At 37.4% G+C, this 17,789-nt stretch overlaps 1 protein-coding gene across 1 annotated transcript in view; it reads left to right on the top strand.

Moving 5' to 3' along the window:
* Positions 1-17,789, top strand: part of TINAG (tubulointerstitial nephritis antigen) — a gene marked incomplete at both ends in the record, with an annotated part of 101,974 nt that overhangs the window by 51,950 nt on the left and 32,235 nt on the right. Inside the window, one exon of the mRNA XM_082848569.1 lies at positions 12,051-12,174. Coding sequence (XP_082704695.1) covers positions 12,051-12,174 — 124 coding nt within the window. The remainder of the gene's footprint in view (positions 1-12,050; positions 12,175-17,789) is intronic.

Genomic DNA, 17,789 nt, shown 5'->3' with positions numbered 1-17,789 from the left:
CTCTGCCCAACAGAGAAACAGCCAGCTCTACCCACCACCAGTCCTTCCTATCAGGAAACATACACAAGACTCTTAGATAGCCTCATCCAACAGAGGGCAGACAGCAGAAGCAAGAAGAACTACAATCCTGCAGCCTGTGGAGCAAAAACCACATTCAAAGAAAGATAGACAAGATGTAAAGGCAGAGGGCTATGTACCAGATGAAGGAACAAATAAAACCCCATAAAAACAACTAAATGAAGTGGAGATAAGCAATCTTCCAGAAAAAGAATTCTGAATAATGATAGTGAAGATGATCCAGGACCTCAGAAAAAGAATGGAGGCAAAGATGGAGAAGATGCAAGAAATGTTAAACAAAGATCTAGAAGAATAAAGAACAAACAAACAGAAATGAACAATACAATAACTGAAATGAAAAATACACTAGAAAGAATCAATAGAAGAATAACTGAGGCAGAAGAATGGATAAGTGACCTGGAAGACAGAATGGTGGAATTCACTGCTGTGGAACAAAATAAAGAAAAAAGAATGAAAAGAAATGAAGACAGCCTAAGAGATCTCTGGGACAACATTAAATGCAACAACATTAGCATTATAAGGGTCCCAGAAAGAGAATAGAGAGAGAAATCTCCCAAGAAAATATTTGAAGAGATTATAGTTTAAAATTTCCCTAACATGGGAAAGAAAAGAGCCATCCAAGTCTGGGAAGTGCAGAGAGTCCCATGCAGGATAAACTCAAGGAGAAACACGCCAAGACACATAATAATCAAATTGGCAAAACTTAAAGACAAAGAAAATTATTGAAAGCAGGAAGGGAAAAATGACAAATAACATACAAAGGAATTCCCATATGGTTAGCAGCTGATTTCTCTGCAGAAACTCTTCAAGTCAGAAGGGAGTGGCATGACATACGTAAAGTGATGAAAGGGAAGAACTTACAAACACGATTACTCTACCTGGCAAGGATCTCATTCAGATTCAATGGAGAAATCAAAAACTTTACAGACAAGAAAAGCTAAGACAATTCAGCACCATCAAATCAGCTCTACAACAAATGCTAAAGGAACTTCTCTAAGTGGGAAACACAACAGAAGAAAAGGACCTACAAAAACAAACCCAAAACAATTAAGAAAATGGGAATAGGAACATACATATTGATAATTACCTTAAACGTGAAAGGGTTAAATGCTCCATCCAAAAGACACAAGCTTGCTGAATGGATACAAAAACCAGACCCATATATATGCTATCTACAAGAGACCCACTTCAGACTTAGGGACACATACAGACTGAAAGTGAGGGGATGGAAAAATATATTCCCTGCAAATGGAAGTCTAAAGAAAGCTGTAGTAGCAATACTCAGATAAAATAGACTTTAAAATAAAGAATATTACAAGGGACAAGGAAGGACACTACATAATGATCAAGGGATCAATCCAAGAAGAAGATATAAAAATTATAAATATATATGCATGCAACATAGGAGCACCTCAATAAATAAGGCAACTGCTAACAGATATAAAAGAGGAAATTGACAGTAACACAATAACAGTTGGGGGCTTTAACACCTCACTTACACCAATGGACAGATCATCCAAATGGAAAATTAATAAGGAAACGCAAGTTTTAAATGACACAATAGACCAGATGGATTTAATTCATATTTATATGACATTCAATCCAAAAAGAGCAGGTTACACTTTCTTCTCAAGTGCGTACAGAACATTCTCCAGGATAGACCACATCTTGGGTCATAAATCAAGCCTCAGTAAATTTAAGAAAATTGAAATCATATCAAGCATCTTTTATGACCACAATGCTATGAGATTAGAAATCAATGACAGGGAAAAAAATGTAAAAAACACAAACACATGGAGGCTAAACAATACGTTACTAAATAACCAAAAGATCACTGAAGAAATCAAAGAGGAAATTGAAAAATACCTAGACACAAATGGCAATGGAAACACGATGATCCAAAACTTTAGGGATGCAGCAAAAGCAGTTCTAAAAGAGAAGTTATAGCTATACAAGCCTGTCTCAAGAAACAAGAAAAATCTCAAACAATCTAACGTTACACCCAAAGGAACTAGAGAAAGAAGAATAAACAAAGTGCAAAGTTAGCAGAAGGAAAGGAATCATAAAGATCAGAGCAGAAATAAATGAAATAGAAACAAAGAAAACAAAAACAAAAATCAATAAAACTAAAAGCTCGTTCTTTGATAAGATAAACAAAATTGATAAGCCTTTAGCCAGACTCACCAAGAAAAAGAGGGAGAGGATTCAAATCAATAAAACTGGAAATGAAAAAGGAGAAGTTACAACAGACACTGCAGAAATACAGAGCATTCTAAGACACTACTACAAGCAACTCTATGCCAATAAAATGGACAACCAGGAAGAAATGGACAAATTCTAGAAAAGTATAACCTTCCAAGACTGAACCAGGAAGAAATAGAAAATATGAACAGATCAATCACAAGTAATGAAATTGAAACTATGATTAAAAATCTTCCAACAAACAAAAGTCCAGGACCAGATGGCTGCAAAGGTGAATTCTATCAAACACTTAGAGAAGAGCTAACACCCATCCTCCTCAAACTCTTCCAAAAAATTCCAGAGGAAGGAGCACTCTCAAACTTATTCTATGAGGCTGCTGTCACCCTGATACCAAAACCAGACAAAGATACTATAAAAAAAGAAAATTACAGACCAATGTCACTTATGAATATAGATGCATAAATCCTCAACAAAATACTTGCAAACAGAATCCAACCACATATTAAAAGGATTATACACCATGGTCAAGTGGGATTTATCCCAGGGATGCAAGGATTCTTCAATATATGCAAATCAATCAATGTGATATGCATATTAACCAATTGTAGAATAAAAACCATATAATCATCTCAGTAGATGCATAAAAAGCTTTTGACAAAGTTCAGCAACATTTATGATAAAAACTCTCTAGAAAGTGGGCATAGAGGAAACCTACCTCAACATAATAAAAGCCATATATGGCAAACCCACAGCGAGCATCATACTCAATGGTGAAAAATTGAAAGCATTTCCTCTAAGATTAGGAACAAGACAAGGATGTCTACTCTCACCACTATTATTCAATATAGTTTTGGAAGTCCTAGCCATGGCAATCAGAGAAGAAAAAGAACTGAAAGGAATACAAATTGGAAAAGAAGTAAAGTGTCACTGTTTGCAGATGACATGGTAGTATACATAGAGAATCCTAAACATGCCACAGAAAACTACTAGAGCTAATCAATGAATTTGGTAGTTGCAGGATACAAAATTAATGCACAGAAATCTCTTGCATTCCTATATACTAATGGTGAAAAATGTGAAAGAGAAATTAAGGAAACACTCCCATTTACCATTGCAACAAAAGAATAAAATATGTAGGAATAAACCACCTAGGGAGACAAAATACCTGTATGCAGAAAACTATAAGACACTGCCTAAAGAATTTAAAGTTGATACAAGCAGATGGAGAGATATACAATATTCGTGGTTTGGAAGAATGAATATTGTGAAAATGACTATACTACTCAAAGCAATCTACAGATTCAATGCAATCCCTATCAAATTACCAAAGGCATTTTTTACAGAACTTGAACAGAAAATTTAAAATTTGTATGGAGAAATAAAAGACCCCAACTAGCCAATGCAGTCTTGAGGGAAAAAAAGCAGAGCTAGAGGAATCAGACTCCCTGACTTCAGACTATAGTACAAAGCTACATTAATCAAGACAATATGGTACTGGCACAAAAACAGAATATAGATCAATGGAACAGGATTGAAAGCCCAGCGATAAACCCATGCACCAAGGTCAACTAATCTATTACAAAGGAGGCAAGGATATACAATGGAGAAAAGACAGTCTCTTCAATAAGTGGTGCTGGGAAAACTGGACAGCTACATGAAAAAGAATGAAGTTAGAATACTCCTTAACACCATACACAAAAATAAACTTGAAATGGATTAAAGCCCTAAATGTAAGGCCAGACACTATAAAACTCTTAGAGGAAAACATAGGAAGAACACTCTTTGACATAAATCACAGCAAGATTTTTTTTTTTTTTTTTTTTTTTGCGGTATGTGGGCCTCTCACTGTTGTGGCCTCTCCCGTTGCGGAGCACAGGCTCCGGACACGCAGGCTCAGCGGCCATGGCTCACAGGCCTAGGTACTCCACGGGATCTTCCTGGACCGGGGCATGAACCCGTGTCCCCTGCATCGGCAGGCGGACTCCCAACCACTGCGCCACCAGGGAAGCCCGCAAGATATTTTTTGATCCACCTCCCAGAGTAATGGAAATAAAACCAAAAATAAACAAATGAGACCTAATGAAACTTAAAAGCTTTTGCACAGCAAAGGAAAACATAAACAAGACCAAAAGACAACCCTCAGAATGGGTGATAATATATGCAAATGAATCAATGGACAAAGGATTAATATCCAAAATATATAAAAAGCACATGCAGCTCAATATTAAAAAACAAACAACCTAATCCAAAAATGGGCAGAAGACCTAAATAGACATTTTCTCCAAAGAAGACATACAGATGGCCAAGAAGCACATGAAAAGCTGCTCAACATCACTAATTATTAGAGAAATGCAAATTAAAATTACAATGAGGTATCACCTCACACCAGTTAGAAAAGGCATCATCGGAAAACCTACAAACAACAAATGCTGGAGAGGGTGTGGAGCAAAGGGAACCCTCTTGCACTGTTGGTGGGAATGTAAATTGATACAGCCACTATGGAGAACAGTATGGAGGTTCCTTAAAAAACTAAAATAGAATTACCATATGACCCAGCACCCAGAGAAAACTATAGTTCAAAAAGACACATACACCCCAATGTTCATTGCAGAACTATTTACAATAGCCAGGTCATGAAAGCAACCTAAATGCCCATTGACAGATGAATGGATAAAGAAGATGTTGTAAATATATAGAATGGAATATTACTCAGCCATAAAAAGGAACAAAATTTGGTCATTTGTTGAGACGTGTATGGATCTAGAGACTGTCATACAGAGTGAAGTAAGTTAGAAAGAGAAAAACAAATATCGTATATTAACGCATATATGTGGAACTTAGAAAAATTGTACAGATGAACTGGTTTGCAGGGCAGAAATTGAGACACAGATGTAGAGAACAAATGTATGGACACTAAGGCAGAAAGTGGTGGAGGGTGGGGTGTGTGTGATGAATTGGGCGATTGGGATTGAGATGTATACACTGATGTGTATAAAATTGATGACTAATAAGAACCTGCTATATAAAAAAATAAATAAAAGAAAATTCAAAAATTAAAAATAAAATAAAATGTGTGCAAGAGGAAAAAACAAATGATGATGGGGTGAGGAGTCAAGGTGGTGGTGTGGGAAGATGCAGAGTTAGTGTCTCCTCACAACTAGTGTCTCATCACAACTAGTCTGCTGGTCACGGTCAGGGACTCTGACCCCCAGGGAGATGGGAGGAATTCCAAAATGAACCGGTAGGACATAGGGGGACCGTAGGTGGAGGAGAAATAGAGGTCAGACAAGATCAGCCTCCCTGAGGCCAGGGAGATCAGGAGAAGCAGGTGGGATGGACTCTCTGGGAAGAGTGAGAGAGGAGCTGAGGGCGATCACCTGGTCCATTCGGGCAGTGAAGCCTGCTGAGTTCTGAAGCCGCTTCCCCCACCCCCATCCAAAGCCCCATCCAGGCCTCTTGGGTCCTGGGGGCTTAGGAGGGAGGCTGGGGAGATCAGGAGAGGCAGGTGAGAGAGGCCCTGCAGGAGAAGAAGAGGGCAATTGCCTGGCCCACTCAGGCATGGGGAGCCTGCTGAGCTCCCTGCCCAGTCCCTTGTCCTCAAAACCCACCTTCCCTCACCCTCCACCGACCAGCTGCATTGGTCCTGGGGGCATAGGAGGGAGGCTGGGGAGATCAGGAGAGGCAGGCGGGAGGAGCCCTCCCAGACCACAGATCAGAGGAGCAGGAGAGGAGAGGAGGGCATTTGTCCTGCCCTCTCGAGCCCAGGAAGACTGCTAGCCCCCCAGGTCAGGTTCCCTCCCCCTGAGACTGGGCTGGGTAGCATGCCTGGGCCCCTTTTGTTCCTTGAACCTAAGTCCCACCCCCCACATCTCCCAGGGCCTTTTCCAGCCCTGTGGGTCTTGAGCATTGGCCCCGCCCAATACCCAAACCTCACCCTTGCTTAGGCCACACTCTCCACAGCCAAGGCCTTTATCCCCCCACCGGTTTTTGTTTTTCCATTCCCTCCTCCTCTTTTTTTTTATTGTGGTACTGATGTAACTTCCAGTTATTGATTCATCTATATTTTTATTTTAAAGTTTTTCAAACATATTTATTGTTTCCGATTGTAATTTTATTTTTTACTTTGTTATTTCTCTTGCTCATTTTTTTTTTTTTGCCACACCACACAGCTTGCAGGATCTTGATTTATGACCATGTGGTTGGGGAGAAGCTCCTGTGGTGGGAGCTCCAAGTCTGAACCACTGGACTAACAGAGAAGCTCCAACTCCAGGGAATATTGATTGGAGAGAGGTCTCACAGAGTACCTCATCTCAGCACCAAGACCCAGCTCTACCCAACAGCCTAGAAACTCCAGTGCTGGAAGCTTCAGACCAAATAGCCAGTAAGACAGAAACACAATCACACTCATTAAAAAAAAAAATTAGATGGCAAAATATTATGTCACAGATGAAGGAGCAAGGTAAAAACCTATAAGACCAAGTAAATGAAGAGAAATAGGCAGTCTACCTGAAAAATAATTCAAAGTAATGATAATAAAGACGATCCAGAATCTCAGAAATAGAATGGAAGCATGGATTGAGAAAATACAAGAAATGCTTAACAAAGATCTAGAAGAACTAAAGAACAAACAAACAGATGTGAACAACACAATAATTGAAATGAAAAATACACCAGAAGGAATCAATAACAGAATAATGGAGGCAGAAGAACAAATAAGTGAGCTGGAAGACAAAATGGTGGAAATAACTGCCAAGGAGCAGAATAAAGTAAAAAGAATGAAGACAAGCTCAGAGACCTCTGGAACAACACTAAATGCACTGGCATTTGAATTATAGGGGTCCCAGAAGAAGAGAAAAAGAAAGGGTCTGAGAAAATATTTGAAGAGATTATACTGGAAAACTTCCTTAACATGGGAAAGGAAATAGTCACCCAAGTCCAGGAAGCACACAGAGTTACATAAAGGATAAACCCTAGGAAAAACACAGCAAGACACACATTAATCAAACTAGCAAAAATTAAATTCCAAGAAAAAATATTAAAAGTGGCAAGGGAAAAACAAAAATTAACGTACAAAGGAATCCCCATAAGGATAACAGCTGATTTTTCAGTGGAAACTCTGCAGGCCAGAAGGGAGTGGCAAGATATACTTAAAGTGATGAAAGAGAAAAATCTACGACCAAGATTACTCTACCCAGCAAGGGTCTCCTTCAGATTCAATAGAGAAGTCAAAAGTTTTTCAGACAAACAAAAACTAAGAGAATTCAGCACTATCAAACCAGCTTTACAACAAATGATAAAGAAACTTCTCTAAGCAGGAAACACAAGAGAAGGAAAATACCCACAAAAACAAACCCCAAACAATTAAGAAAATTGTAATAGTAACATACATACTGATAATAACCTTAAATGTAAATGGATTAAATGCCCCAACCAAAAGACACAGACTGGCTGAAGGGATACAAAAACAAAACTCATATATATGCTGTCTACAAGAGACCCACTGCAGACCTAGGGACACGTACAGACTGAAAGTGAAGGGATGGAAAAAGATATTCCATGCAAATGGAAATCAAAAGAAAGCTGGAATAGCAACACTCATATCAGATAAAATAGACTCTAAAATAAAGACTGTTACAAGAGATAAGGAGGGACACTACATAATGATCAAAGGATCAATCCAAGAAGATATAACAACTATAAATATTTATGCACCCAACATAGGAACACCCCAATACATAAGGCAAATGCTAACAACCATGAAAGAAGAAATCGACAGTAACACAAAAATAGTAGGGGACATTAACACCCCACTTACACCAATGGACAGATCATCCAAACAGAAAATAAATAAGGAAACACAAGCTTTAAATGACACAATAGACCAGATAGAACTAATAGATATTTATAGAACATTCCACCCAAAAGTGTCAGAATACACTTTCTTCTCAAGTGCATGTGGAACATTCTCCAAGATGGATCACATCTTGGGTCAAAACTCAAGCCTCAGAAAATTGAAATCATATCAAGCATCTTTTCTGACTACAACTTTATGAGATTGAAAATCAATTGCAGGAAAAAACTGTAAAAAAAACAAATACCTGGAGGCTAAATAGTGCACTACTAAATAACCAAGAGATCACTGAAGAAATCAAAGAAGAAATTTAAAAAATACATAGAAACAAATGACAATGAAAACATGATGACCCAAAACCTATGGGATGCAGCAAAAGCAGTTCTATGAGGGAAGTTTATAGCAATTCAATCTCACCTAAAGAAACAAGAAAAATCACAAATAAAAAATGTAACCCTACACTTAAAACAACTAGGGAGAGAAGAACAAAGAAAATCCAAAGTCAACAGAAGGGAAGAATAGAGATCAGAGCAAAAATAAATGAAATAGAAACAAAGAAAACAATAGCAAAGATCAATAAAACTAAAAGTGCGTTCTTTGAGAAGATAAACAAAATTGATAGACCCTTAGCCAGACTCATTAAGAAAAAAAGGGAGAGGATGCAAATCAATAAAATTAGAAATGAAAAAGGGGAAATCACTACTGACACTGTAGAAATCAAAGGATTATAAGAGACTACTATAAAGAACTATATGCCAATAAAATAGACAACCATGGAGAAAGGGACAAGTTCTTGGAAAGGTACAATTTTCCAAGACTGAACCAGGAAGAATTAGAAAATATGAACAGACCAATAACAAGTAATGAAAGTGAAACCATAATTAAAAATCTTCCAACAAACAAAAGTCCAGGACCAGATGGCTTCACAGGCAAATTCTATCAAACATTTAGAGAAGAGCTAACAGTGACACTTCTCAAACTCTTCCAAAAAATTGCAGAGAGAGAAACACTCCCAAATCCATTCAAGAAAGCCACCATCACCCTGACACCAAAACCAGAAGATATCACAAAAAAGAAAATTATAGACCAATATCACTGATGAACATAGATGCAAAAATCCTCAGCAAAATACTAGCAAACAGAATCCAACAGCACATTAAAAGGATCATACACCATGATCAACTGGAATTTATCCCAGGGATGCAAGGATTCTTCAATAGATACAAGTCAATCAATGTGATACACCATATTAACAAATTAAGGAATAAAAACCATATGATCATCTCAATAGATGCAGAAAAAGCTTTTGACAAAATTCAATACCATTTATGATAAAAACTCTCTAGAAAATGAGCATAGAGGGAAACTACCTCAACATAATAAAGGCCATATATGGCAAACCCACAGCAAGCATCATACTCAATGGTGAAAAACTGAAAGTTTTTCCACTAGGATCAGGAAAAAGCCAAGGATGTCCACTCTCACCACTATTATTCAACATAGTTTTGGAAGTCCTAGCCATGGCAATCAGAGAAGAAAAAGAAATAAAAGGAATACAAATTGGAAAAGAGGAAGTAAAACTGTCACTATTTGCTGATGACATGACACTATACAGAGAAAATCCTAAAGATGCCCCCAGAAAACTACTAGAACTAATCAATGAATTTGGTAAGGTTGCAGGATATAAAATTAATGCACAGAAATCTCTGCCATTCCTACACACCAACAATGAAAAATCAGAAAAAGAAATTAGGGAAACACTCCCATTTACCATTGCAACAGAAAGAATAAAATACCTAGGAATAAACCTGCCTAAGGAGGCAAAAGACTTGTACTCAGAAAACTATAAAACGTTGATGAAAGAAATCAAAGATGACATAAACAGATGGAGAAATATACCATGTTCTTGGATTGGAGGAATCAATATTGTGAAAATGACTATACTACCCAAAGCAATCTACAGATTCAATGCAATCCCTATCAAACTACCAATGGCATTCTTCACAGAATTAGAACAAAAAATCTTACAATTCGTATGGAAACAGAAAAGCCCTCAAATTGCCAAAGCCATCTTGACAAAGAAAAACGGAGCTGGAGGAATCAGGCTCTCTGACTTCAAACTATACCACAAAGCTACAGTAATCAAGACAATATGGTACTGGCCCAAAAACATAAATATAGATCAATGGTACAGGATCGACTGCCCAGAGATGAACCCACGCACATATGGATACCTAATTTATGACAAAGGAGGCAAGAACATACAATGGAGAAAAGACAGCCTCTTCAATAAGTGGTTCTGGGAAAACTGGACAGCTACATGTAAAAGAATGAAATTAGAACACTACCTAACACCAGACACAAAAATAAACTCCAAATAGATGTAAGACTTAAATGTTAGACTGGACACTATAAAACTTTTAGAGGAAAACAGGAAAAACACTCTTTGACATAAACCACAGCAAGATCTTTTTTGACCCACCTCCTAGAGTAACGGAAATAAAAACAAAAATAAACAAATGGAACTTCATTAAACTTAAAAGTTTTTGCGCAGCAAAAGAAACCATAAACAAGACAAAAAGACAAACCTCAGAATGGGAGAAAATATTTGCAAATGAGGCAACTGACAAAGGATTAATCTCCAAAATATACAAACAGCTCATGGAGCTCAATATCAAAAAACTAAACAATCCAGTTAAAAAGTGGGCAGAAGACTTACATAGACATTTCACCAAGGAAGACATACAGATATCCATGAGGCACATGAAAAGATACTAATCACTAATTATTAGAGAAATGCAAATCAAAACTACAATGAGGTATCATCTCACACCAGTCAGAATGGCCATTATCAAAAAAGCTAGAAAGAATAAGTGCTGGAATGAGTGTGGTGAAAAGGGAACCCTCCTACACTGCTGGTGGGAATGTAAATTGATATAACCACTATGGTAAACAGTATGGGGGTTCCTTAAAAAAGTAAAAATAGAACTACCATATGACCAGCAATCTCACTGCTGGGTATATACCCTGAGTAAACCATAATTCAAAAGGAGACATGCACCACAATGTTCATTGCAGCATTATTTACAATGGCTAAGACATGGAGCCAACATAGATGTCCATCAACAGATGAATGGATGAAGAAGATGTGGCACATATATACAAAGGAATATTATTTGGCCATAAAAAGAAATGAAATTGAGTTATTTGTAGTGAGGTGGTTGGACCTAGAGTCTGTCATACAAAGTGAAGTAAGTCAGAAAGAGAAAAACAAATACTGTATAGTAATGCATATATATGGAATCTAAAAAAAAAAAAAATGGTACTGACGAACTTAGTTGTAGGACAGGGACAAAGAGGTAGACATAGAGAATGGACTTGATGACATGGGGTGGGACGGCAAAGCTGGGGTGAAGTGAGAGTAACATCGACATATATACACTACCGAATATAAAATAGTTGGCTGGTGGGAAGTAGCAGCATAGCACAGGGAGATCAGCTCAGTGCTTTGTCATGACTTAGAGGGGTGGGATAGGGAGGATAGGAGGGAGGGTCAAGAGGGAGGGCATATGGAGACATGTGTATGTATATGGCTGATACACTTTTTTGTGCAACAGAAACTAACATGGTATTGTGAAGCAATTATACTCCAATAAAGATCTATTAAAAAATAGATGGCATTCTAAAAGTATAATGTGACCTTAAGTAATATTCTAAGTAGCTAAAAGTTATTTTTATAAGAGAACAAGAAAATATTGCAGCCAATTAAGTAGGAAAGAAAATTAGGCTGAATTGCAAAATTCCTTCTTAGATTCTACCCCTGGCAATTTTCTCCTGGACTGTTCTGTGAGAATTTCTGGAAGCGTTTAAAGATAATGGTTTAAAACTGTGTCATTTATCCTGTTGTGTTGTATTTTAGCCATAATGCAAGTCCATGAGGATTTCTTCAATTATAAGAAAGGGATATATAGACATGTTACCAGCACAAATGAAGAATCAGAAAAATATCAAAAGCTTCATACACATGCAGTCAAACTCACTGGGTAAGTCACTTGCTTAAAAATCTTCATTGAGTGCTTTTGGAAAATAAAAATGAAAATAAGAGTATGTAGTGTGCATTTAGGTTCTGGAATTCCTCTTGGTATGAGAGATTCTCAAACAAATTAAAAATTATAAAAGGATTGACATTAGTTTAGTCAGTATTTTAAAGTCTGGTGGAAAATTAACTCAATATTTTGGGAAAGGTAATTCTGTCTCTCACTTACTTGGGAATCCATCCTAAGAATCTGTTCTATGGGTAAGGGACATTGATTACTGTAATAGATTCTGCATATGGAATAATCGAGGAAAGGGTACAAAACCACAGTGTATCAGGGTTTGGGGAGAAGGTTTTGGATGGAATAACAAATGGTAGAGATTAAGCAAGAAGAGAGGGTAGGATCACCTTTCATTCAATGTAAGATTACTTTTTATATTTATGTGAGAATTGTAGAAATGAAATTTATCAAATTTGTAGGTCAAATACATTCACCTCTGCAAGAGCAAGAAAGAAGTTCAAAATTTGGTTGCATTTCAAGAGTAAGTCATCTCACAAATAGACCTTACTCAGAGAGTGTGGTCCTTGGGGAGCACTTTTTCAATTTCATTCTGACTCTGCCCAGTCTCCAAGCTTTCTCATGTCTCATTCCGCTTCAGATGAAATGCTTACTGTCCCACTCTTCAGGTGATGATCTCAAAATTTTTCCTTTTATCTCGAATCACCAATAATGTGACCTTGTGCTCTTACCATGCATTGTATTTCACCAAAGAAATTCAAGCAATCAGGAAACAGCTCCCAGCATCACACGCTCTTCCCATAAGTACTCCTCCCTTTCTTCCCACTTTTCACAGAGTTGAACCTTCTCTGATCCTATCTAAACCCCTCTTGCTATAGTGTAGACCTCAACCTCTCTCCATATTCAAGAATATTCAGAGGCAATTTTCCCGTTTTCTTCTCTGTAATCAATTTTATTTTTCCCACCATACAAATGCGCCATTATTTCTCAGATATTATGAAAGACAAACAAAACAACAAAAAAATTTTCTCTCATCTTCACTTCCTCTACATTCCTTTTATGTTCTTTCCATACAGTAAATTCTTAGCGAGACTCGTCTGTACTCTCTTCACTTCTTCTCTGCCCATTTTTTTCTTAAACCTCTCCAATCACTTTTTTTTACTTCCTTCCTCCTCTTCACAACAGTACCTGGGTCAAGGTTCTCAGCGATGTCCCCATTGTTATATTCATCTGTCAGAATACACATCTACCTGTCCCCTCCTTCTGGATTTTCCTTACTGCCGTGACTTTTCAAGGTTCTTTGCTCTTCTTTTTCCTTTTTCTGTACTTCCATACTTCATGTTGGAGAGCCCCAGACTGAGGTCTTAGTCCCTTCCCCCCTCACTTATTTCCTGGTGAAGTCATCGGTCTCTGAGCTCATCCTGGCTTTGAGTCCCATCGAACCCTGACACTGGTTGAATTTATATCTCCAGCCCAGACCTGATTCTGACCTCCAGACTCATCCATTCCAAGGCCTCCTGGACACCTCCACCTGGGTACCTAATGGATGGCTCACATTCAGTGCTTCCAAAACAGAACCCCTGATCTCCCCCTTTACACTTACTACACAGCATCTACCGTCTCCTTCTTAGCTGATGACCCTTCCATGTGCTCTCACTGGAAACCTTAGAATCATCCTTTATTCTCCTTGCCACTCACTCTTAAGATGTTGGAAACTCCGCTGGTTCTTTTAACTTATAACCAGAATCCAACCACTTTTCACCATCTAAATCATCTCCACCCTTGCCTGAACCACCATTACCCATCATTTTGTACATGGGTTACTGGAGAAGCTTCTAACAGCTCCTTTTGCATTTAAGTTTGCCCTGGACAGTCTATTCTCAACAGAGAAATCAGTGTGTTCTTTTAGAGCATTAATCAGATTTTCATCACTCCTTTGATCAGAACCCTACAATAGACAGTAAGAAAGTGATCTGATCTCAATTTCTGTTCTGTACCTTGTTCTTCCTGATCTCCTGCTCCATTATGTTTCAGGCACCCACACCCAGAGTCTTTCCCTGTGCCTACACTGATCCTTTATCAGACATCTGATTCCTTAGTGTCTGTGTCTCCATCTAGTCTTTGCACAGATCTCATCTTCTCAGCGTGGCATCCCTGACTGTCCTATTTAATACTGCCACCTGCCCTCTGCTTCAGCACCTCTGATCCCCCTCACCTGATCTATTTAAAATTGTTTCCATAACAATGATCACTTTCTAACATACTAATTTAATTAGCTTTTGATGATTGTGTATTGTCTGTCTCCGTTACTGGAACGAAGCTCCGTGAGAGCAGGTGTCTATCTTATTGGCTGAAGTAGCCAAAGCATACAATTCTGGTCCTTCATACACCTCATGCTTTTTCTATTCAAATAATGAATATTTTTAGCATACTCTACACTAGTTCTAGCCTGATACTCATCTTTCAATGAGGTAGCTGCTCAGCTTCGATTGGTTTGTAATTCTTGGACCCACACTCATCTGATCAACTCTGCCCCTATTTCTCAGCCCAGAGAGCTTTGTGGGACTCACAATAAATGCCCTCCAGCGGTCTTTGCTGCCATGTGCTACCCTTTGCCTTTCCTTTTTGCTTCACGTTCATCTTTCAACCATTGTCCCTGGTGGCTTGGCCAGGACTTGGGCAGCCCAGTGGGCTCCCAGTGTGACTTCCTCTTCAGCTGATCCCCCCAGGGTAGGATGGGGAGGGACTGACAGTCTGATCACCTAGCCTTGCTCATGGCCCTTGCTATAAACAGCTTGAGGGAACAGTTCTGGATTGTCCCACATACTTTTAAAGGGAAAAAATTCCTATTCAGGTCTAGAGGGGGAGGGAGAGGGTTGCGGTGAGTCTTGTTCTCAGAATCTACTTTTGCTTTGATACAGAACAAAATGTGTTTTTTTCCATTATTCCTCAAAGTTGTTTATTGTTTTTGGGGGGTTGGATTGTGGCTGTTTGCCTGGTTTACTAAAGATAGAAGGAAGGTACTACTGAGGTTTTAAAACTTGTTTCGTTTTATTTTGTTTTCCCCTTCTTAGCTGTTCAGTGACTTTTCAGGAAGGCAAATGGAATAAGAATGCCTTTATACTGCCACTGGAACTGGGAATTCAGTACCACCTGAGTTCTGTTTTCCTTCAGTTTGAAAGTCATATCTCTTCTAAACCCCTCCTTCCTGTGTATGTTTCATTATCAATTTTTGTTTTCTCTAGTAATATCCATGATTTGGAAAAAATTTTTCCCACACACTTGGTAATTGAAATAATTTTTCCTATCATTCAGAGAACTCTGGAAATGGCAACATTGATGTGGTGCCTTCCTTGATTTATCAGAACTGATCCTTTATCATCTCTATCATGTATTTAAACATGCTGGCCATGTTTTCTTCATTCTACTTCTAAATTTATTCATGTTGAGGTTGAACAAATTATGAATGTGTTTCTATTTAATCACTCTGCACTGTTTGTATATTTTCTGTGTACAGTGTGTCAGTTGCAGTAATGTGTTCACTTTTATAAACTCCTAGAAGATTGAGACATTTATAAATTTACCTCACATGTGTGACAATTAACAAGGTTAATTCTGCTAGTAGGCAAGCAACTTCTGGAGAATTTGTTTATTTTTCAGAAATATTTTAGGTCCCCTAGGCATTGTTAAATGCCCTGGAGCAGTAGATTTTAATTCATTTCTCTATTAGTAATAACTGATTTGGTAATTACTGTATTTAGAAAATGAATGCATCAGTGAATTAGAGAGGAATCAAATAGCCCAAGTAAGTTAATGTTCCTTATCAGAGAGCTTAATGTACTTCATAGAAGTACTTTACAAATTTATCGCAACAAATTCTATTTGCTGTCCATTCTGTTAAAGACAAAGTTATTAGATTTAACTTACTTGAACAAATAAATTTAAACTTCTATTGAATGCTCATCACTGGGGAATACAAGGAGGATTAATACATAGTCCTGCTCTTAAGGAGTTTAGGGAATAAGGTAGAGACATTCACAACTGCTTCTGGCATATATTTCCATACATATAGGGTTTTACATATATAAAACACAGAATAGTGATAGGTAGATATACATTTGTAATGCCTTTCTTTGTTCCTCATAATTTTAGTTCACTCCTCTCTCTTCTCTTTCCATAACCTCTGTCTAACCCCGTTATGGATACTGAAGTCATAAAAGCATTTAATTGAATTAAAAATACCAGATGTTTTGAAACATGGCATTATTTTATATACCAATAATAAGAATAAAATATTATCAATTATACTAAACAACTCCATTGATTGTTAGATTCATTTCAATTTTTGAGATGCTAAAATGTGGGGAAAAAAAGTGTCATATAATAAAAAAATATGATATATAAGATTTTCATCGTGGCCAATGTTCTTTATGTTATGGTTCTATTCCACATCTCTTTATACATTGCAGTTCATCTTGTGTCCCTGCCCACCAAAGTTTCTGAGCTTTCTTGAAACCCTCACTCGGAAGTTTATAAAACAGTGCATTAAATCCATTTACTTTTGTATATGATTCCAGGAATTACCACTACGACAAACGAAAAAAAAATATTAGCAGTCAGACATTTTAGAAAATTAAGGGAAATAATGGGGATAAATCACTGTCAATCCTGCTTGTATGACAGAATTTTATTGAGGATTGAGTCTATCTTTACAGAAGAGAACAATAAAATCATTTTAGGACATATTTTTGGCATCATTCAATAATGTTTTTTGTGAAAGTTTATTTTTTCAGCAAACATTTATTGAGTACCTCTATCTTCCAGATGTGGTTTTAGAAGTAGGGATACATCAGGAAACAAAATAGACACAGATTCTGGTCTTCATCAAATTTATATTCTACAAATTGATATATAGCTGTTAGGCAAATACAATAGTATTTTATAAAAGGCCAGAGTTTTGGTGCTAAAGTTTGGGTGTGTGTGTCTGGTGTCAACAATATCAAATTTTTAATGCATAAATATTGAGTAGTGACTCAGAGAGAGAGAAGACAAACAATTGGGAAATGGAGGCCAAAAGGAAAGTAAACATGAAAACAGTCTGAGAAGAACAGAGGAAAGAATAACAAAAATGTTTTCAAGTAGATTGTGAATGAGAATTGCAGTTTTTAAAATTAAACCGAACACCCTAAAATAAATTTAAAATGTTGCAAAGTGATAGAAACTGGGCATGTTTCCAATAAATGACTGTGAAGACATTTATTTGGTTTGAGTAAATCATTAAGAATTCAAGTCAGAGATTTCTGTAAACTGTGATGCAAACCCATAATGTGACTTAAAATTGGGCACAGATAGAATGAATTATATATTTCTCTTTTCTATATATTCAACAAAAATTCAAAGAAAATCCATGTTGTTCCCGGTGCTGTGCTGAGTAGTAGGCATGATGAGAAAAAAAAAAAGTCCTTGCTGTCACAGTGCAACTAGATATTAACCCAAAACACACAAAAATGTAAAGTTATGCCACATTTCATAAAGGCAGGGAAGAAAGTGGTAAGAGGATGTTTAGTACTTGATCTAGGGACTTCCCAGGTGGTGCAGTGGGT

This window comes from Leucopleurus acutus (assembly GCF_964270905.1).
Source record: "Leucopleurus acutus genome assembly, chromosome: 10".
Classification (NCBI taxonomy): Eukaryota; Metazoa; Chordata; class Mammalia; order Artiodactyla; family Delphinidae; genus Leucopleurus; species Leucopleurus acutus.
This window is presented reverse-complemented; position numbering and strand designations above follow the sequence as displayed.